The sequence below is a fragment of the Falco punctatus genome (genome assembly GCF_963210335.1).
Source record: "Falco punctatus genome assembly, chromosome: 3".
Lineage (NCBI taxonomy): Eukaryota > Metazoa > Chordata > Aves > Falconiformes > Falconidae > Falco > Falco punctatus.
This window is the reverse complement of record NC_137582.1, coordinates 12,067,684-12,090,360: the sequence shown is the minus strand read 5'-3', so window position 1 is coordinate 12,090,360 and position 22,677 is coordinate 12,067,684. Positions and strand designations below refer to the sequence as shown.

The window sequence follows — 22,677 nt, the reverse complement described above, 5'->3', positions numbered from 1 at the left end:
CCCCGGGGACGCCCCGCCCCCACCCGCCCCGGGGACGCCTCCCCCTCCCGGACCCGCCCGCAGCCGCAGCGACGGGCGGGTCCCCCTGTCTTCGCCCACGCGCCTGCACCGGAGACCAGCCCCGCCCCCGCGCCCCGGCGCTCGCCGCCGGACGGCCGCCGGGCGGAAGGAAGCGCGGGCGCGTCCGAGCGCTGCTTCCGGCGTGATGACGCGCGGGCGGAAGATGCCGGCGGCCGGCGAAGCGGAAGCGGCTGCGGAGCCGCGTAAGGGGCGGGCGCGTTCTCGCTCGCGGCGGGCCGCGGCCATGGGCACGCGGGGCCCGTGCGGTCGGCCCCGGTAGCCGGCCCCGGCGCGAGCCTGCGGGCGGGCGCTCGGCGGGGCCCGCGCGGTTGACCGGCGGCCTCGGCCCCGCGCCATGAGCGGCCGGCGGCGGGCGGCGGGGGGCGCGGCAGGGGGCGGCCCGCCGCCCGCCCCACACAGCCCCGGCCAGCGGGCGGCTGGAGCGGGGGCGGCCCCCTGCGCTCGGCGGGGAGCGGCTGCGGCGGGCGGCGCCCAGCGGTGCCGGGTAGGACGCGGGGCGCCGGGCAGGTGAGGCCTGGGCGGCCCGGCGGGGGGGCGGGGCCGGCCCTGTGCTGCGCAGAGCCTGGGCCGCGCCGTCCCAGGGGAGCGGCGCTGGGAGCGGTCGGGGCCAGGTGCGCGGCTCTCGTCCCGGGCCCCGTCCCACGGACGGGTGGTGCGCGGCAGGGCTCGGTGGCGAAGGGACAGTGACATCTGGGAAAGAAGGGCGTGTGGCAGGTGGGAGGCGTTAACCTGGAGCTAGAAACGCGTTGTACGTGTGTAGGCCTATAGCGTTATTAAGTTATTCTAGGGTGTACAACTCTAGTTATTAATGCTGTCAGTTTTGGGGTGACCGGCCTGGGCAGCAATGGTAAGAATCGTCTAGACCGTGAATGTGGCCACTGCAAAGCAACCCATAATTTTTTGAGAGGGTTATGTATCAATTTAAGGTAAATTATCACTGACAATTTACTGTACGGGTGCATTCTAAGCCTTCGGAGAACTTGCTAGAATGGATTGTAGAAAGTCCCGTCTTAACTAAATAAATCATATTCAAAGAAACCAAAGATCAGAATTGATTGCGTTAAGCAATAATCCTGCTGCAATGGGAGGTCTCACGGAGCACGTGGTGAGTTTGTAAAAATCCTCTTGCTGGACTGAAATTTGTTTTATTGGGCTATCCCTTAATCCTCAGGGCTCTGAGCGGTACTGCCCCTTGAGAAGAGCAAGTGTTCGCTCGGGCACTGACTTTAGCGTGGGTTGCGTTTGAGGAACTGGCACAGATTAGCCTTAGTAAGAAATGAAACTGTCTTGCCGAGGAGATCAGTTTGAAAATACCTTACCAAACTTCTGGATTTTGTTCCTGCTTTTGAATAAGTTAAGCGCCCTCTGAATCCTCAGAATATAACATAACTATTAAAATGCTGTCGTTTTCTTAAAACCGTGTGCTTTTGCTCTTCCCTGAGAGGTACTCTTCATGTGTTTCTTCCATTCTTCAAAGTCAGGATAATTTTCAAGTGTGGATGACAGAACCAGCCAGCCTTTCAGCGGGTGCAGAACAGGCACAGAAAAAAGAGAGTGTTGCCATCCACTTGGTGAAGCATGAAATGGAAGTTGTGGCTCCTTGTGACGAACTTGGCTCAGCAAATGCAGCTGCTGACCAGAAAGAGCAATCTACATCGGAAATAAGAAAAGACGACGTATACGGAAGTACTGGGAGACCTGAGAAGGCAGATATGATTCAATCACTTCTGACAGCTCAGGATGCAGCTAGAAAGTGTGAACTGTATCTGCCTGTGTCTAGTAATTGTTCAGCAGTGGAGTCATCTGAAGACAGGCAAGGATTTGTTTTTTTTTTTAAATATATCAACAGCTTTTCTGTAGAAAGGGAGGCGTACATTCAGTTCATGAAAGTGAATTTCTTGGCAAAATTTCGTATATGTTAGTGTTTTAGTGAAGTAGGTCTAAATGTCAAATCTTAAACTTTGAAGGCCACCTTCGCCCTTTAGATAAATTATTATTATAGTTTAATAGTGGTGGTCTTTCGCTCTATCGAAGGGAATAACTGATGTGACATGAAGCTCTTAAGGGTAGCGTGCAGAGCATGGGAAAGTAAGAGTTGAAGGCAGATAGTCTTCTGCTAGCTTGGTTTTAACTGTGAATGCTTTGTTAGCTGCAGTGCTGACAATCATGGAAGGCTTTTTTTAATCCTAATGTTTAAGCTTTTTGTTTGTTTTCTGTAAAGCTTGTGCTTTACAAGCTGAAGTAAAAATTCAGTTGTGCGATTCCTGTTTGGCAGTAGAAGTCTTTACAAGAATATTTGGAGGAAGAAATAAATATGAATGTTTTTTTTAAAAAAATATATTCCAGACTTCTGAAAAGTAAATTAATGCACATTGAGTGACTTTATATTGTTGAAGAATTCATTAATAAAGTAAGAGAAGAAAGTGGTTTCTAATTAATCCTCTTTCTATAGGTAGCCAGTGAACTGTTTTAGACAACATCCAAAAATCTACAAGAAGTGCTGACTTAGTGGAAAAGTCACTAAAATAAGTACATGTTTTCAAGGATGCTTTTAAATTCTTATTTCGTGCTTAAATTACTCTGTGATTTGAGCATAACCTAATATGAGGGGGTTTTAATATTAACACATTTATCATTAATACACAGATTCATATAAATATGTATGACATGTATTCTGTATGTTGGCAAAAGTGTGGTACGTAAGGATCTCTATCCTTCTGGATTTTTAAATTAATTGCTATGTAGCATACTAATTCTAGTTGACCTAATATGTCTTTAGATGAATTATTAATAGTAATGGGTTTAATCTGACGTAAAAAAATTTAAATATTCATCTCTTTGTGATAATAAATGGAAGACTTTAAGCATTGGTTTTGCTTTTGTATGATATCCTCAATACTGGGAGTTCTAGTCCTGCAAATTTATTAGTATAAAACTGTTTATATTTTGCCCAAAATCCTTTCCTTTCTCTCCAGCTTGGTTTTGCTTGCTGTCATCTTAACTTGTTGGGGTTTATTTGTTTTGGTGGTGTGGGGCTTTTTTTGTTTGTTTTTAAAATTGCAAAGCCCAGGATACCCTAAGTAAAACCTGACATCCTGGGTTTTGTTTTTTTTTGGTCTTGGTATCTTTGATTCAGCAGAATCTGATTTACTAGTTCAGCAATTTAAATGTTTACACACAACACTCTACACTTTTTTTCTTTTGTAAATGCATGTTTTCATTTAATTGTTTTTCCACCTGTTGTTTTCACTCTATGGCTAGACATTAATGTGAAGGTTAGTAGGGAAAGGCTTTAGTTTCCACATTCTTGTTTCCACAAATTTATTTAATGGTTTCTATGCTAGAACAATGTTAAGATCTGCTTTCAACTCTGAAATGAGTGACTGTACGTATAGATTGCATCTTTTAGCTACCTTGATTTCAAAACAACTGTTAAATTGCAGTACTTTGTTTACAATCTTGTTTACAATACAATACAATGTTGTTAATCTCTCAGGTTCTGAATCTATGGGTCCTATTTCATCAACTCCTAGAAAGAAGATGGGGTAATATCTGTGGAAGGAACACTTCTTTTTTTGAGTGACTTCACTAGTTTACTAAGCTGAGAACTTTATCTCTTTGTGCATTGTAACCTAAATGTATTTGAGGATGTATCCCAAAGAAAGGCTTCCCCCTGCCCTGCCACCTCCCGTGGGATCCCTTGTAGAAACGGGTTTGTTCATGCTCATAGGGGGAATTTGTTGTTTTGTTTTAAATACTTTGGTTATAGATAAGCTAGGCTAGAGATCACTGCTGTCGGATACCAAGTTGTTTGGATTTTTTGTTTTCCACAGTATTTTCAAGGTTAAGTATTCTTGAAGTTCTTCGCAAACCTTAATGGACCTTAATCTCTGTTAAGAAGTAAGATTATGCATGGAAATTAGGGTTTGTCCAGTGCCACACTGTGACAAGGATAAGGACTTTAGGTAATTATTTCTATGATTTTTCTTCTCAGCAGGTAGTACTCCTTACGGAATAGTGTGTTTAATATCTACTGCATCTATTGTTTCTCTTTTCATTAATATTTATGTAATATTGTTATGAATCAGATTTCAAGCAGCTATTTGAGCACCTGGGAAACCTAGTTGGAAGGTTAAAGGTTTGAAATTTGAGTAAAACTGAACAGTAGTTTCATATGACTGCACAGTAGGTGACAGTTTACAGGTATATATTTGTCTTTAATTTTTTTTTTTTGTTGTTCTTAAGGGAAATACATGCAAATGGGTTAGAAATGTTACTTTTTTTAGGTAAGCTGGTTTGGATATAAAGAAAAAGAAATAACAAAGACATAAGTTACCAGTGTATTTTTTCAAGTTTAATTACCAGCTGGCTGCATTAAACCTTTTCTCGGTCTTCCTAACTGCTTGTCCTCTCCGAGTAGCGTAAGATGGGGCAGGGTCACTGCCTTAATTTCTTTCTGGTCTTTTGCAAGCATGCTGTGGTTTGGGCTGCTAATAGTACAGTTTTTTTCTGCACATGTACTTTCTGCAAAATACAAACAAAAAATAATAATAATAATAATAAAAAAGTCGATGTAACCTCTTTAGTGGTAAGCCTAAATGATTTATGAGTAAGTTTGGTGATATATGGGGTTTTTTTTAAAGTATTTTAGCTGTGAAATTGTTTTTTTTAAAGTTTATTTGCTAGATGTATTTGTATGACAAATGCCACCCAGAGTCATATTTAAAGGAATGTGCAATTTATTGCCTGTTTCTTGGATGCTGTATGAACCTCTATTCCCAATGGTAATGTTCACACCCTACCTTTGAGATCTCTTCTTGATAATGCTAGGCTATACATAGAAACAGTATCCTTCTAGGCCATCATTTCCTCCTTCATGGTTATAACTTGATGTCAGAATGTCTGTATGCAGGTTCAGATGGAGACATTTGACTCTTAAGACTGTACCTTGACCAAAAAGCCTGTATCATTCAAGAAAGAAATGTGTGTCTGGATTTCAGTTGGCCTGCAGGCTGCAGTTTGGATCACGCTTAGAATTTTGTTTCCTTTGAGTTTGTAACATTCAAACCCGCTGCAGATGGCTGGCTACTTTTCATCATGATACTCTGTGGTGCATTCTGCTCATCTATGAGGCAGGTTGCTCAGCTCCAGCGGAGCGTAGATACAAAGCTGGTGGTGAATCATGTGTTCTTGGTTGCGTGCGTAGGTTGTAGCATCCATATGCTCAGCAAATAGGCATTTTGGCTTGTGCCTTTTGCAAATTTATCCTGTAAAATTTACAAATACAAAGGGACCTTAGTTCTGTAGTCTTCATACAACCAGCAGAAGAGAAATAGAGGCAGTTATTTGTTACCAACGTAAGTGTCATAGATAAGGGAGGGGAACAACTGAGAGTTTTTTTTAAACTTTTTTTTTTTTCCCCCTGAGAACTCTTGCTGTTTTATGAAAATGTGTAAGATGGAAAGGAAATCGACTTAAAAAATAATTGGAAAAAGTCTTAAGTACTTCTTAAGTACTTGCCTGTGGTTGTAAACTGGGGAATTACTGTAAGATTTGTGCTGTTACATGAAGCATGTGTTGGTTTTTATTGCAGTGAGGAGGACATGTATCGCGATGCAGAAGAAATAGAGCGAGATAAGATATTGCGTAGTGAGACAAGCTCTTCAGGTACATTAGAACTTTGTGTGACATTTCAAATACAGTATCACAATTCATTGTAGCACTAGTTTGTGATGATTTGACACCCTCGTTTCCAAGGATCTTTGTGCACAGATGTCTCTGTGTACAATAGAAGTTACTTATCATGACAGAGTACATTGTGCAGGTTAATTCATGAAAAGATAGATCTTATATAAAACTGGTTGCTCTTAATAGATTTTTTTCCCCATGTTTCTATAGTTGCTTTACAAGAGAACGCAAATCCTTTGGAAAAACAGTCATGTAGCCTGTTACAAGACTTACGCTGATTTATACTGATCTATAGTCATTATAGTTGCATCTGTTGCTGGGATCCCTTGATAACTTTAGTGCTATCAGATTTCAAACAAAGGCTGTTGAGATTCCAACAGAAAACTGTAATTCTTCTTTCTGTTATGGTTTCTGACTTACTCGGAAAGATCCATCATCTTTATCCTTTATAGTCTGGCTGCTGAAAGAAGAGAAACTTGTCAGATATTTTTCTGATTGCTAAGAAAACGAAGAATACTAATTCCTACTCTTTGCCAATTAATATTGTGCAGAAAAGAGGATGTCGATTTTGTTGGATTACATAGTTATTTGTCTTCACTTGTCATTTTCAGAGCAAGCTTTTTCCGCCCCGCCCCCCCTCTGATACTAATAATTACTTAGTAGCTGTAGGTTGTGCTGCCAGTCTCCTTTGGCACCAATGTTATTTTAAAGTGATAGAGTGTATTTAACAATTCGATGCTTTTTCTATGTTGTTCTGTTTCACCTCTTCCGTATAATGTTACGTATTCTATTTTGACAGAATATAAACTAAGTGTTGCACCTGAAATGGATGTCATGGAGTATTGCAGCAAAGAATGGAGAGGAAATACACCAGTAGCAAAAAGGATGAGAAAGGTATCAGTTCTGTGTTTGTTGAATTTTGTTGGGCTTTTTGTTTTCATTTGTATGTTTAGTGGGTGATTTCCTATGGGAACACTCTTTAAAGCAGGAAATGCAATAGCAGTGGTTTCCAGTGTCTGGTCTTAGAAGTGGCTGACAACTGAAAGATGGTTTTGTTTTGTACTCGTTCAAAATGTGTTTTTTAGTAAGGCTGCTTGTTGATAGTGTAGCCTTGTGATTAATACTATTCTTCAGTGCAGTTTTCAATTCAAGTTTTAAATATGGTTTATTGCCATAAAATGGTAATTTTGGGGGTTGTTGAAATGTAAGAACGGATAACCATACTTGGTAGCAGAAGGCAAATAACTGAAGGTGGTGAATTGCATCGTTTTTAAGATGGGGAGCTTTAATGAATAGGCTCAGTTTTTCTTAAATTCTTCCTGAATTCTTATTTTTTGTAGGTTTTGGACTAGTTTTATTATATTAATCTTGAGCTAGAATGGCAGAAAGTAAAGTATAAGGTTGGTTGGGCTTTTTCAGTTTCAGTTTTTGGGTTTGTTTTTTTTTCAATATAACTTAAAAATATAGTGGTATGTATGAGTAAATTTAAAAAAATACTTTCCATAAATCAGAAGATTTGTGTGTCACCTTCAAGAGGTTAGTAAGAGAAATACAGATGCACAGGCACTGGGTCTTGCTAGCTTAGTTGAAGAGGTGTGCTGAGCTTCAGGAGTTACAATTCAACATTGCTGCTCTGCTAAAAGTGTAGGTATAGGAACAGCAGGGAGGGGACAGATGTGCTGAGGCATGTGTCAGGAAACCTCAGTGTGAACTCAAATTTTCCCTGAGGCAGAAACTAGACATGCTATGTATTGGGTAAATAGTGTGAACTGTTGCTGAAACTTCTTGTAAGCATGATATATTTTTAGATTTATATTCTTGTGTGTGCATGTTTATATGTTTAGATTTTTTTGAAACTGAGTTAGCTACACACATTTCAATGATAGTTGTGCTCTGTCATCAAGTAAATACCACAACCAGTTATCTACTTGATTTCTTTGGTTTCTTGTTTGTTATTCAGTAGAACTAAGGAAGTTTTTTTTCACAGCATAATTTGTGACGTAAAAGCATTTGAACTCCCAAAATGGGCAGTTTTTGAACTAGTTTAAGTCCTTTAGAACTCCCCCCTCCCATTTTTCTTTTTTAAATAAGATTACCATTTGGATGCTGATATGTCAGTGTCTTTTACAATACCAATGCATGACCTTAAAATGTTTTATTAATGCTTTGATGTTGTTTGGATGTTGTGTTTTTCTAGGGATATGAAGCAGTTGCGCAGAAGTTTGCATCTATAAGGAGAGTACGAGGTGATAACTATTGTGCTTTCAGAGCAACTCTTTTCCAGGCACTAAGCCAAGCTACCCAGTTACCAAGCTGGCTGCAGAGTGAGGATTTTACTATGGTATGTGTCAAGGTTTGATCTTCTGACAGTAGAAGAATGTTGATTCTAACCTATTTGAATATTTTTATGTTTTCCTTTCTCTGTTATGCTATATATGCTCACTTCTCAATATCCCTTGAACTGAAAAGTGATGGTGCTCAATTTTGTTCAATTAGAGTGATTCTTTCGACTTGGAATTGAGTCCAGATCTCCTTAATTTCTGGTTTATAATGTATGAAAGGTACTGTAGTGCTGATTGTAATATAACTTGTCTGTCTTCATCTTAGAATCGTAGAATTATTTAGGTTGGAAAAGACCTTTGAGGTCATCAAGTCCAACCATTAACGCAGGATTGCCAAGTCCATCACTAAACCATGTCCCTAAGCACCGCATCTATGCATTTTTGTAAACACCTTCAGGGATGGTGATTCCACCATCTCCCTGGGCAGCCTGTTCCAGTGCTTAACCACTCTTTCAGTGCAGAGCTTTTTCCTATTATCCAAACTAAACCTCCCCTGGTGCAGCTTGAGGCCATTTGCTCTCATCCTATCACTTGTTATCTGGGAGAAGAGACTGACACCCACCTGTCTACAACCTCCTTTCAGGTAGTTGTAGAGAGCAATAAGATCCCCCTTGAGTCTTCTCTTCTCCAGAGTAAACAACCCCGGTTCCCTCAACCACTCTGTATAGGACTTCTACTCCAGACCCTTCTCCAGCCTCCTTGCCCTTCTCTGGACACACTGCGGCATCTCTTCATCCCTCATGAAATGAGGGAGCCAAAACTGAACACAGTATTTAAGGTGCAGCCTCACTGGTACCGAGTACAGGGGGATGATCCCTTCCCTTGTCCTGCTGGTGAAACTATTTTGGATACATTCCAGGATGCTGTTGACCTTCTTGGCCATCTGGGCATGCTGCCAGGCTCATGCTCAGTTGGTTTTCAGCCAGCACATCCAGGGCCTTTTCCCCCAGGGAGCTTTCCAGCTGCTCTTCCCCAAGCCTGTAGTGTTGTGTGGGATTCATGTGACCCAGGTGCAGGACTCGGCACTTCTTGCTGAACCTCATACAGTTGGCCTTGGCCCATCAGTCCAGCCTGTCCAGACCCCTCCGCAGAGCTTCCTGCCCTCCAGCAGAATAACACTCCTCCCTAACTTGGTGTTGTCTGTAGATTTACTGAGGGTGCACTCAGTTCCCTTGTCCAAGTTGTTGATAACAGGAGCCTGGGGAACACCACTTGTGACCAGCCGTCAGCAGGTTGTAACTGTTTACTACCACTCTTTGGACTTGGCCATCCAGCCAGCTTTTACCCAATGTAGAGTACACCCATCTAAACCATGAGCAGTCTCCTTCTCCAGGAGAATGCTGTAGGAGATGATGTTAAAGGCTTTACTAAGGTCCAGGTAGACAGCATCCACAGCCTTTCCCTCACCCACTAGATGGGTCATCTTGTAGATCAGGTTTGTTGAGCAGGACCTGCCTTTTATAAACCAGTGCTGGCTGGGCCCAGTCCCCTGATTGTTCTGTATGTGTTGTGTGATGGCGCTCAGGATGATTGCTCCATAACCTTCCCCATCACCAAGGTTAGACTAACAGGCCTGTACTTCCCCAGATCCTCCTTCCTCCCCTTCTTGTAGTTGGGCATCACGCTGGCTAACCTCCAGTCTTCTGGGACCTCCCTGGTTATCCAGGACTGTTGATAAATGATGGAGAGCGGCTTGGTGAGCCGCTCCACCAGCTCCCTCAGTACCCTTGGGTGGATCCCATCCGGACCCATAGATTTGTGTGAGTCTAAGTGGAGCAGCAGGTCACTAACAGTTTCCTCCTGGACTGTGGGGACTTCGCTTTGCTGCTCCTCGTCCCTGTCTTCCAGCTCAGGGGGGTGGGTACCTTGAAGGTAACTGGTCTTACTATTAAAGACTGAGGCAAAGAAGGCATTAAGCACCCCAGCCTTTTCCTCATCCTTTGTGGCAACATTCCCCCCTGCATCCAATAAAGAGTACAGATTATCCTTGGCCCTCCTTTTGTTTCTAACATATTTATATAAATATTTTTTGTTATCTTGCTTTCTTGGTTTCTTCTTACTACATGTAATATGGCAGTAAAAGGTTTCCCACAAAACAGCTGGTAGTAACAAAAAATATAGACAAGCTGTTCTAAGCACATTTGGAAAAAAACCCCAGCTTTTCAAAATTGTTGTATGTATTCTTGTGTGTCATATATGGTTTCTCTAGAAAGTGGTTTAACAAATTGGATGCTGTGGGCTTTTTGGAATGTATTACCTGTGTCTTAAATGTTACGTAAAGTAAGCCTAAGAGCAACGTCAACCTGACAGAAAGAACAGTTCTTATGGGGCATTGATGGGTAAGTAAACAACATGTCTTCATAAGAAGTAGAAGAATATTCCAGAAATGGTCTTGTGTCAACAAAGTCCATTTGGTGATATCTGTGAACGTGGAAGAAGCTGCCTATACAAAAGTGGCCCACTCCAGTGGGGAGTAAGGTTCAGGTTGTGCAGGTTGCTGCTGGAAATGTAAATGATGGGTGTTTGATGCAGACTGTGTAGGCTATCAGTCGAGGTAGGTCACACTGCTCTGACTGTCTTTCTGTATAACTTCAGAGGCTATCTTAAAATTTCTTATTGTGGTCACTGTCATTAAGTGAAATTCTATTCACAAGTTTTTGTAATTACTAATAAAAGACTTTGCTTGAAATATTTCTTACTGCTGCAGCATATTGTAAAAAAATGTCTTTTTTATAAAAAAAATTCTGCCAGCTGACAACCATCTCCACGTTATCAAACTGTAGAACATAGTTTCCTAGTGCTCCTTTAAAGAATGTGCAAACTTTTTAAAATGGTGTTCTTCACAGTTTTTAATGATGTTCACCTGTTTTTCTTCCTATGGATTGACAGAGGAAAACATGTCGTATGGTAATGAACATTTTTTTGAAAAAGGTGTACAACTATAAAATGAACTAATTGATAAACTGTTAATGCATCAAAGCAAAGGCATGTTAAAAGAAATGTGTGTGGTGACAGCTAGCAAATACAACTTGTAACGAAGATTTATTTTTTTTCTTTAATTAGAACAGTGTTTACGTGCACATTTCTAGTTGTGGAAGTTATTGGTATGTAATCTTTGATTATTTAGTTCTATATGTCCAGTTAGCATAGGATGCCAGGCTGGTGTGAAGGTCTGTGTATATCTGACAAATACTTGGTTGCAATTAAAGAGAACATATCACTGGTTTGGAGTCCTGATAAAATGAAAACTGACTGGTAATGGCTGACGGTTTATGTGTTGCTGTAGCCAAAAATTTAATTCATTGAGAGACAAAAGTTGTTTTTCCAGTTCTAGCAGTAAAATGGGTTAATAAATGAGGGTAAAAATCTGGGCATGCAACTGCCAACATGTCCTTCAAGAGAAGTGTAAAAGCTCTTAACTGATCAAGTGTAGCATGTGAGTAGTAAAAGAGGCAGTTCTGAGGCTGCAGTATGATATGATGCATCAACTAATCCCGAGGTTGTTTTCTTCTTTATAAGAAAACCTGTCTAGTAGTGCTGTAATTATGTTTCCTCAAAAAAACAAACCCCACAGTTTGTGTCTTCTGGACAAAGTAGTTTGCACTCCACCAAGACTTCTAGATTATCTGGTGGATGTCATCACATCTTTAACCTTTTCTTCTGTTGGTTCAGGGACACTTTCAAACACGATCACTGTCATCTGCTGCTGGCTTATTTTAATTAAAAAAAAAAAAAAAGTTAGAGTTACTTGGAGTGATTAATTTTTCCAGTGCTTGTGTATTAGTTAGATCTGGAATTCATAATAGCCCAGTATTCTGACTGTTACCTGGCAAGTATTATAAAGAGCCGGTTGTGTCCAGTTATGTTCATCTTACTATGACATCTGTTCATATAAGGGATTGCTTTAAGGTGTGAAATGATTTTTTTTTTAAAAATAATGAATAAAATACTAATCTGGAAGTTAGTGAGTTTTCCTGTCAAGATTTTTGACTTAAGCTGCCTTTTCTTCTCTCAACTTCCAGCTTCCTGAAAACTTGCTGAGCAAATATGACTGGATCAAGCAGTGGCAGCTGAAACATAAACTGGGCAGGAAGATGGGAGAAATAAGTGATGAAATTAAAGAATATTTAATACTTCTAAGGGAAAAGGTTGGAAAAGTATTTGTTTATTCTTGGTTGCTTGCAAAGAAGGAAAATGACAGATTCTTGGATATGATGAATTTAGCATAAGGATGCTTTCACTAGTGAAAGTCACTTTTCTGTATATATACTGCAGAAAAATCAAGGCAAGAATGCCTGTTCAGACCTGTGGCAGTTTTCACTTGCATTAGCCTGATGCTGGAATTAATTTTTAACCAGCTCAGCAGAAAACTGCTACAGGTTTCTGTGAAGAAATTAATGTAACAGAGTAACATTTTGCCCTATTATTTCTTGTATTTATTTGAAGGAGTGATGTATGCTATGCATAAATGCTGTTGCTACCTTGAAGAGGTCACAGAAAGAAAACCAATACAGAATAATGCAGAAGCAATTTCAAAGGAGTAGTTTCTGTTCAACGTTTATATGTTTTTGTTCTAGGTTAATGTAACAGGAAAGTCATTGTGCCCCTTTAGTTTGTACTATATAACCTAGCCCTTTCCTCCCATGAAACTCTGGAACCTATTTAAAATCTCTTCAGTTGTTTCTTTCTTACTGTGTATGCGTATTCTCTTTTTTTTGAAGGCTTTTAAGAATATTTTAAAGGCTGCATTCAAGCAGTTTGAGGGCTGACATGAAATAATCATTCAGAGTAAGTGAAATGTAAAGAATATGAAGGATAGAAGATTTATGATACAGGAAACAATTTTATTACCTTCTTGCTTATTGTCCCATGACAATGGTTTTTTTTCCACCTTGCAACATTTTCAGCATCCTCTTCTTTTGCTTTGCTTAAGGACTAATTTAAGTGAAATCAGACTAACTCACCTTGACCTTGATAGAACTACAGCTGTGGAAAAATTCTTGATTGTTTTTAAAAAGACACAAAACCCTTCATAAATTAAATTCCGAGTGCCTGTGCTGAACGTCTGACAATTCACAAGTGGCTTTTTGCAGCTCTTGCATGATGATGGCTGTTGATACATGTTGTATGTTTTATTTTTTTATAGTGGAAGAGTATAAGTGAAATCAAGGGTCCTTTTGAGAAACAAGAAGCTTGTGATAAATTGTTTAAAAATGAAGAGGAAGAGTATAGTCTCTATGAAGCGCTGAAATTTTTGATGCTTAACACTGCCATCAAATTATACAATGATGATAAAGATGGAAGGAGAGTTCCTGTCTTCGCATGGTTGCTGTTTGCACGAGATACGTCTAGCAACCCTTGTCAGTTAATGCATAATCACTTGAATCATGTTGGTCACAGTGGAGGCCTTGAACAAGTAAGGAGCGATCATTCTTAGAGTGTTACTTTCCTGTTTTGGAGATTTTGGTTTCAAGTGATTTAAGAAATCACCCAGCTTTTGTTGGTCTGGCTAAATTTAATGGTGTAGTGTCTGGTCTTTTATTGGGAAAAATATGGGAGAACCGCTTGCTTATGTAAGAGTCTAAAGCTTCCTCTTAAACATCAGTTTTTGTCTGGCAGCTGACACTTGGGTAGCATTCTTTGGTAGTATGGCCTTGTGATAATGGTAACTTTTGGTTTAGTCTCTTAATTATTAGCTTTTAAAAAAATAAAAGCTAATACTCAAATTATGCAGAGAAGGTCATGTATAGTACATATACTTGGTGAATTCTGGTAAACTAATAGTAATTACTGCCTTATGCGTTGCAGAAATGGTATACGTATTACAAAAAAGCCCCAAAACAAAACATAGTAGTTAATGAGCTGAATAGTCCAAAAGGTTTTAGGAACATCCATTTAAAAAAAAAAATAATCCCATTGAATGTGAAGTGTGGTACTGCAGTTGAATTCACTTCTTACTTCCATGTTTCTGTAATTATTACGTTTTGTTTCTGTTTATTGGCTTAAAAATCCTACAACTGTTGTATAGATGAGGCAGGTTGCTTTTACTGTTAATTAGATGATTCACTGATGACTTTTTTGCTGCCCAGTTTAGTCAGTAAGTAATGTTGCTTATTTTTGTGCTGACTAGATTTATTTATTTCATTTATATTCTTTGTAAATTGTTACTTAGAAGAGGATAGGCTTGCCACTGTAGTAGACAAGATAGATTTTCTAGGTTCTTTCTCTGAATTCCTTCTGATATCAATGGGCTTTGTAAAGGCTTTCTGTCTTTTTTTTTTCTTTTTTTTTTTTCTTTGGTTTTGTTTTGGCTAGAGAGCTTGGAGTTCCCCCTAATGGGGAAAGGATCATTGCTTGAAACCCATTCTTGTCTGGTTTAGTGACATAACAGGATGAATACAGCTACAAGAGAATGTCATTCCTACCTGTTTGTGGCAGTAGGGAAGTGGGATTCTCTGTATAAAGTAGCTTTTCTTTAGGACTGGTTTAGTTCCTTTTTGTTGGGTCCGAAGAGCTTCATGTTGAAGGCATGGTATCTTAGAGGTATATGATTGAGATACTGAACTAGAGATGCTCGTGTATATGCCTTTCACTTTTTTCTTTCAAAAATTGCTTCTGATAGGTATTTAGTATTTTTATGAGAAAAATCTTACAAAAGGTATGTTTAATTTTGCACGTTGCATTTCTGCTTTTTTTCCAATGTAGGTGGAAATGTTTCTCCTTGCTTATGCTCTGCAGTATACCATCCAAGTGTATCGACTGTATAAGTATAGTACTGATGAATTCATCACACTTTATCCCAATGACCCGGAGGAGGACTGGCCTGTGGTGACTCTCATAACTGAAGATGACAGACACTATAATATTCCAGTCAGAATGTGCCAAGAGACTACGCTGTAAACAACTGATCTTAGCAGACAAACCTCTGCTGCTTGTTGAAGTTTCCAGTGCTATTTTGAAACAGGATGATGATGAAAGAAGCATTATTGACTCTACAACAACTTGAAATCCATGGTTTAGAGCTTAAAGAGTAAGAGTTTTGTAAGTATGGCTTCTGTTGCCCATTAAAAAAAAAAAAAACAAAACCACAACAAAACCTTCTGCAATCTTTTCTTTGAAAGGCCTGCTCTGAATAGGAATGCAAAACCTGTAGATCTACTTCATTTAAAACAGGTGAGGCTCTGTGGTAAGGCATGAGCTGGCCTTCTGCTTCTTGAAATAACAAGATAATGAGTTGAAATTTCTGGAGAAGTAAGCTGGCAGTGTCCTGACTTATTTGTGGTGCTGCTTGGAAACAATTTGTACAAATTTTGGGTCTCAGGAAGCAATGTAATTCTTTTGTGGTTGGAATCTAATGCCTGCCATGGTTTATGCCGTGAGAGATGTTACTGAAAGTTTTCCAGTGCTTTGGGGTTTTTTCCCCAACATGAGTATCTCGTATTTGGAAACCAGTTGTCTGTTCTACTGAAGATGAAGAGCTCTTTCCCTTTCAACCCCTTGAGAGGATTATGGCAAAGAGACTTGATAATAAGTGAGTATAAAACTTGTTAGTTAGTAGGTCACAAATTCAAAACGGCACAGAATTGCTTCTTTGGTTGTGATAGCCAAGCTGAGCTAACCACGTGCCCATTAACTCCCATGTCTGTTCATACTGCTGTACCTGTAACCTTAATCCTCGCTGGTAGTTGCTGTGAAGAACATCAGGATTTTAATTTGTCTAGGGAGTGCAGTAGATGGAAGTAAACTTCTGGTGCAGCTCTTCCGTACTTGGGAGGAATATGTGGGAGGTCCTGTTTCTTCTGAGTATTTTTCATTATGCTTTAAATTGAAGGAATACTGAATATATCGGATGCTGGGAGTGCTGAGACATACCCCCCAAAATAATTAAATAGTAAACCCTTTACCTTTTAGCTTGAAGTGGAAGTATGCCCTACAGATGAGTGAAAGTTTATTTAAATGAAATGCTGGTGCTACACAGATCACTTGGCTTCTCTTAGAAGCCCCTCTTGTATAAAAGGGATAAGATTATAAAGCTACTCTTCATTCAGATATTCTAGAGGAAATTGCATGCAAAGCTTCTGGCATGCCAAACTTCAAATTCTGGTTTGTTCTACTTAAAGTCAATTTTTAAACTTTTGTTGTGAAAGGTAATTACACAAAGAGAATGTGTGTTCACTGTGTTCTAAAATGTGTCTTAGACACGCCTTAATGAGGTCTATCATGTACTCAGTGTTATATTTATCATGTTGTCTTTGGCTTTTAAAACAACTAGATTGATCTGTTACTGAAAATTTCTCAGAGCTACAAGGGAATAAAAATAAACCAATTAATCTGGCAATATTGTGTTTCTTGTTTTATGTCCTGTTTTCTCTCTAGCTTTATATTTTTGAGTATTTTTGACATCCTTGTTCAAGTTATTTCTTGAAAGCTGCAAAGCATAGTAATTATGTAAAACAAGCTGGATTGCACAGACGGGGAAAAAAAAATAATCCCTGAATTACTGTTCTCCAAGTAGTGCTGAGGGGGAAAGAAAAATAAATTAACTTTTGCAACTCATTGAACTCTGATAGAAAAAACATAGTTATGAATTAAATAATCAAAATTATTGAAATCCTGATGTATTCTGATTGCAATGTATTGTTGAGATTAAAACTTTACATCTCTTTGAAAAAGAAGTCTTTGTCATACATCCAGAGCCACTGCTGTGAATGTACAACAGAAGCCTCTAAAGCAGGGGCTTTTTAGGGGCTGTGCTGACAGCCGTGAGGTGTATAAACAATTCACAGAATTGACTTGTATGGTGAGCTGAGCAGTGCGGGACTGAGCACAGGGTGCCCGAGTCACGTATTGTTCCTGCAGAAGTTGAGTGACAGTAGAAAATCTGATGTTGTTTTGTGTTCTCTGTTTTAGACACAAGCAATGAGTCTGCACTGTGGTGTGCAGTATATTGATTTAACTTAAATTTAAAGTTGACAGCTGATGGTTTTTAATCTAGACTTACACAATGAATAAATACTGCTTTTCTGTTGGGTCTCCACTCCCCCATATGCTACTTAATAAACTGAGAGTCAGTAAATTATATGGAAGTGAGGGATGGAAAAAGAAGAGGAATAGAGAGCAAATAATTTATGCCCCTCCCCCGATGTCCATGAGTCTTACATGTCAATAAATTTAAAATAGCTGCTGTGCTTCAAGATCAGTGTACTAAAGGAAGCAGAGGCTTTACTCAGCGCCTGGCACACTGTTTGGTACAGTCCTGATTTTTAATACGTTTTTTAAAAATAATATGTGAGCTCTTAGGGGTTAGTAGAGATGATGAAAGTTCACTCTGTTGCAGTTAGCGTGCTTTTTGTGCAAAAGATACTTCATCTGTGTTGAGTCCCTTTTTTTTTTTTTAAAAAAAAAAAAAATCCCTACTTGGACATCCTTGTTAGGCCTGACTTATGCCCCCTGTGTGCTTTTGGAGAAGGAGGTTTGTGTTCATTGTGTTCTTCAGAACCATTTTAGCGTGCTTTCAGGTATTAAAAAGAAACATCCTGCTTTCTATCGTAGCACTTTGACTTGGGTTATCTGATTGCTTTTTAAAAAGCATTTATGTGTGTATTTTTCACTAGAAACAGTTGTGGTCTACACGAAGTTTTTATTTTGCCTTTTTTTGGTCTTTGGTAAGAAAGATGTTATAAAGTTAATGGGTACTTACTCTCCAGCTTCCTTTCTGTTGGTGGAGGTGTAGAGCAGGAGTCCTTTGTGTGAAGGAAAAGAGAGGTTCTGGTGATCTTGCTGGGCTGGGAGGAGGGGAACAAAATTGCGTTGTACCATGTGGGAGCTCACCCCACAGCCTGGCTCTCGGGGGAGAGTGGCTGTGTGTGGTTCAGGTAGTTGAGCCAAACCTTGGCCAAGTTTATTTTCGTGTGACAGTGACAACCCTATCATCAAAAACTGGTGAAGGAGGGTGAAGGGCAAGGAGGGAACTTGCATCTCACTGGAATGGTGGATGCGGTCACGTATCCCGTTTGAGGTGTGAGAGGAAGCGGGGAGAGGGAGCTCTTGCATCGTGTATCAAGTGCAGGGCTCCATTAGTGATCTCATGTCCCTAATATTTAACAGTGTCCCTGCATCTTGTTGTCTTCTTGGACATAATTGTGTGTGTTCTCCCAGTATGCTAGCTGGCAGGACAGGACTGGGAATGTTTGAAGATGGCCAAATGTACTTTATGAATGCTCCCGTTTTTGGTAACGGTGGAGGTCGACAGGCAGCACAGTCTGGAAGATTGCCGCTAGATCAATAGTTGTACTATGACATCAAATAATGTGTTTCAAGCCACACTCAAAGAATATTTCCATTTATAAATTTCTTGAGGAGGAGAACCTCAGCCTCTGAGAAATGGGAGAGAGAGCATTAATTCCACAGAGCTGAAAGTGCAGCAGGGACGTTCCGTGGTAGAGGTCTCAAGGAAGGCGGCTCTCTAGTCCTTTTTCCCCAGAGACTTATTTCTGTGTGGGTGCTGATGAGTTGCCCTTCTGTTTGTGACTTCTACTGAAGTCGACAGGATGGCAAAAAATCATCCTGAGATGTACTGAGCTATTGAACTAGTTGGTGCTGACTAAAAGCTGTCCTGTTGGGAGAATAGTGTGGCATGCTGAGGAGGGAGCGGCACAAGGAGTGTCATCACTAGCTGTCTTCTCCAGAGGATCGTTTGCCAGATTTTCCTCTTTTTGGAATTAGGCGTTTTGGGCTTGTGGCTTTTTTATTTTTAGATGCCTGCCTATCACGTGTTTGACATGATTTATTTTTCCTTCGGGCTGCTGCAGCGGACAGCTGCTGCAGGGTCTGTAGCAGGAGTAGCTTCTGCAAGTGCTCTTTGATGGCAAGCTTTCAGTGTGACATTTTTTTTTTTTAATTGAAAAAAACCTCGTAGAAAGTATGTCATCATGTAGGCTGAATGTGGTAGGTACTTCCTCCCCCACCCCCCCTTACCTTTCTAGAATCATAATTCTGCAAGTGTTTGTGGCTCACTAGAATGGGACAGATTTAGACACTGCTCTTGTTAGACCTGTTGTGCACCCACCCATCTTTTATCTGAAAAATAAGAGAAAAAAAGGGAAACGGCTACAATAATTACAAAACTGGTATCGTCCTTCTCCAACAGCCTCGTTGTTTCACAGAACACTGGCTGGAAACGTTCACTCCCAGCCCAGAGCTGCCCGCCAGTATGTGCTCTGGCTGTTCAAGTGGCTTTGCAGGGGGGACCCAGTGGGGCAGGCAGCTGTGGGCTGGCAGGGTCGTCCCCCCCCTCCCCCCGCTGGGGGCACCTCTGGGTGCCTCGCCACACCTTGGTACGCCAGCGAGCGCAGCATGTGCTTAGGGCACACGCATACCAATTGCGCTTAGTGAACTGCGCCAAAATGCTTTTTCCTTCTGACCTGGAGATCTCAAAAGATCATGGTGTAGCGGCATCAGCTTACCACTTGTGTGACAGGATATACTAGTTAAAAGCAGTAGTGCACTGGTAGGTGAAAGCCATTTTGAAGATGTGCAGAACAGTGAAATAAAGCGGTAAGACTTGACGGGTTTTTTATTTCTTTAATTTTTTAATAATTTTGAATGTCAGATAGCTCACCTGTTTATGTCTTGAGTAAGAACCAGCTAGTAGGGGTTGACATTTGTAACAAGCCCCTCTCTTTGGTTTCTGAAGTATCTGCTTTTGCTTATGTATTCATCCAAACCTTCTAGGTGATGTATTGATGCATTTGAGTCTTCATAGCCAGAATAATTCCATAAGAAATAGAAGCCTAGCCGAGACATGCTGTGTGACTCCTGAGCAGTGTTTCTAGGGCAGCTTACTCTCTTTGCACAAACACAGGGCTATACAGTGTCAAGAATAATGTATATTGAGAAAATGGTGAGGTTGGATTCTCAGACTGTCCAAGAGCAAATCAAATAACTTGTAAAATGTAGAAACCTGTCAGTTTACAACCACATTTGCAGGTGCACAAGGCATATTCTATTTTCACTGTCCTTATTATAGAGGGCAAAACCCCAGATGTTTCATAAGATTTAGATGTTTCATAAAGATTTAGACCACTTAGAAAAATAGAATAAACATGATAATAATCTTCTAGTACTGCCTATACTGTTGTTCTGAATTGCTTACAAAAATTATTTCCAGCTGAAAGAATTTGATTCAGTGCAACACACTGCACCCATACACCAATGGATGTAACTATAACAGCTTGGTGGAATGCTACTCTTTTCATGTTTCAGAATGTTTTCTGCATCGTGTTTGTTTTGGTTTTAGTTTTGGGGTTTTTTGCATGAAAAGTTAAGAGAAATAAGAAATCGTATTGAGCGAGGAGGATGTACTGCAGCTGTTTCACTCAGACTTTTTCTAGAGCCTCATTCTTTGAGTGGATTTCTTGTTGTTTCTTTTTTTGTTAAAGTATTGTCTAACATACTGGCCTTTGTTTTATGGCAGATGATCTGGGTGGTTTGCTCCAAGAGTGGTTCTGCAGAGCTGAAAGTAAGAGCTTGGGGTGAGAGCCTGCTTCTTGCCACTTCTAGCCAGGTCCATGTCTTGCTGCCAAAGTTCAACTTCTGTGCCAGGGTGTAACGAACTGCATTGTGAGTGCACTTGTATTTTGGAGGTTTGTGTTCTTTTTAGCAAGCCAGCAAGCAGGAATTAACAGCAGTTCCTGTTCTCTCACCTGAATGTGTCTTTTGAATCTATATTGTTGAGGGGGGCAGAAGGATCAATAATAAAACTTCTTCTCTGGGTTCATCGTTGAGCTGCTTGGCTAATAGGGTTGGAAAGAAAGAGGGAAGGGGATTTTCACAACGAAAACAAGAACAAACTCAGACTTCAGAGAGTTAACGGTTTATTTCCCTTGTGTTAAATAATACTTGCACAGTGACAGGCTGTGCTGTCTCCTGCTGTGACCCTCAGACTCTCATCTTCCATTCAAGCCCCCTAAGATTGTCCCCAGAAAACACCCAGCTGGATGCCACTGGCCTCCTGCACCTCCTGCAGGTATTGCCACAGGGGGCTGGCACACAGTGCTTATGTACTAGCTTTTAGTAGCTAACATTAATGTTACTTATAGACTATCAAGTGTTTCCATGGTGTTCATAATGCTCTGAAGAGCTCTGTCAGATGTGCTGTGTTTTGTCTCATCCAACCGTGCTACAAACAAAAAAATTAAACAAAATAAATGACTGCCTTTTAAAAGGTCATAGGTGATTTCAAATATTATTAAAAAAAATAATTGTCAAGTTGGAGCAATGCTTAGGGCTGTTTAAAGTTCATCTGTGATGGCTTCCACAATAACCTAGTCTGTAAGACATCCAGATTAAAGGTCCAGGTGTTACTACATCCTCGCATCACCCCATCCTGTTGCTGCGCCATTCTGATGTGTCTGCCTTCTCAGCAAGAAGATGGAAAACAGCAACATGGACAATTCAAAGGAAGTAACGGTGTGAAATTTCCTTTGAGGAACTAGTATAAAAGGTATAAAAGCTGCGATTCTGAGGCAGTCCTGTTGTACTGTGGGAGCTATATTGCCATTGGTGGGGCTTGCTGCTGAAACACCCGGTTCTTCAAAGAAATGCTGCACTGGAGGATGTGTGAATTACCTACCTGCTCATGGTAGGATGTGTGAATTACCTACCTGCACAGAGCAGTTCGTTTTGGCTGTAGGTTTGAGGAACACTGACTACAGTTGCCGGGAAAATGCTCCTCTGCTCATGAGGCACGGGATAATGCTGCGCCTTTTAGGTCATTTAGAAGAAGGAGGCTTGCTTCTCATAGCTACAGAACAGCCTGTGTAGAGAGTTAATTACTGCTTGGCTTTCTTCTGGGTAGTATCTTCCTCAGCAGCCACTCCTAGACTTTGGGTTTCTCCCTGTAGGTCTCCTTGCCATGTTGCAGGGATGGGGAGAACATTGGCTGTGGTAATCTGATGCCTCACTCAGAAGTGCTGTTACAGGTAAGCCCAGCTGCAAGATGGCGGTGGTGCTTCTGCTCTCTGTGCCGTACCTCCATTAGTTTCGGGATTTTTTTCGCCTGCCTGTGGTTAGGAGCCCTTTTCTGTTCCTCAGCATGGAGAAGATCTTCCCTCAGCAGAGCACATATGCTACAGATCTCCAGTGGAGCTGTGTTTTCCCCTGCCTCCCTCCCCACCATTACCATTATTAGACACTAAAGCAAACGCGCTGCAGGACCATGTCTGAGCAGGAGGGTTTCTGTCTGTGGTGGAGCACTCTATCTGATGTCTATGTGTGCCCCCTGGGGAAATAAACTAGATTATATTTCAGCATACCTCATCGAGGGAAGAGCAAATTGTCCTCATTACTGATGGAGGAAGAGTTAGAGGAGGGTCTGCTGTTGGCAGGGAGGGAAGGGGGGGAGGGAGGGAGAGCAGACTTTCAAGACTCCAAGCAAAGAAGGTGAATTAATAATGCTAGTTTGCCATCGTACTGCATGTCTTTCTTTTTACCCTGCTTGCAGTCTGGCCCTTTCTTGCTTGGGGAGAGGGAAATAAAGCCTATGTGGTCCCTGTAAGACAAAGCT

At 40.8% G+C, this 22,677-nt stretch overlaps 1 protein-coding gene across 5 annotated transcripts; it reads left to right on the top strand.

Annotated features, from left to right (window-relative positions):
• The first annotated feature begins 138 nt into the window (after positions 1 to 138).
• Positions 139 to 16,449, top strand: OTULIN (OTU deubiquitinase with linear linkage specificity). 5 transcript variants are annotated; one of them, XM_080377788.1, is made up of 8 exons: positions 139 to 263; positions 1,563 to 1,894; positions 5,675 to 5,748; positions 6,569 to 6,663; positions 7,967 to 8,110; positions 12,134 to 12,259; positions 13,258 to 13,527; positions 14,817 to 16,449. In XM_080377788.1, the coding sequence occupies exons 2-8, from the start codon at positions 1,581 to 1,583 to the stop codon at positions 15,009 to 15,011; spliced, it is 1,218 nt and encodes a 405-aa protein (XP_080233914.1). In that variant the 5' UTR covers positions 139 to 263; positions 1,563 to 1,580; the 3' UTR covers positions 15,012 to 16,449. The 5 variants fall into 5 exon arrangements, with proteins under 5 accessions (XP_080233914.1, XP_080233910.1, XP_080233913.1 ...); XM_080377784.1 differs by having other exon boundaries at positions 206 to 588; positions 1,559 to 1,894; XM_080377787.1 differs by lacking the exon at positions 139 to 263 and adding an exon at positions 456 to 588.
• Positions 16,450 to 22,677: the final 6,228 nt, after the last annotated feature.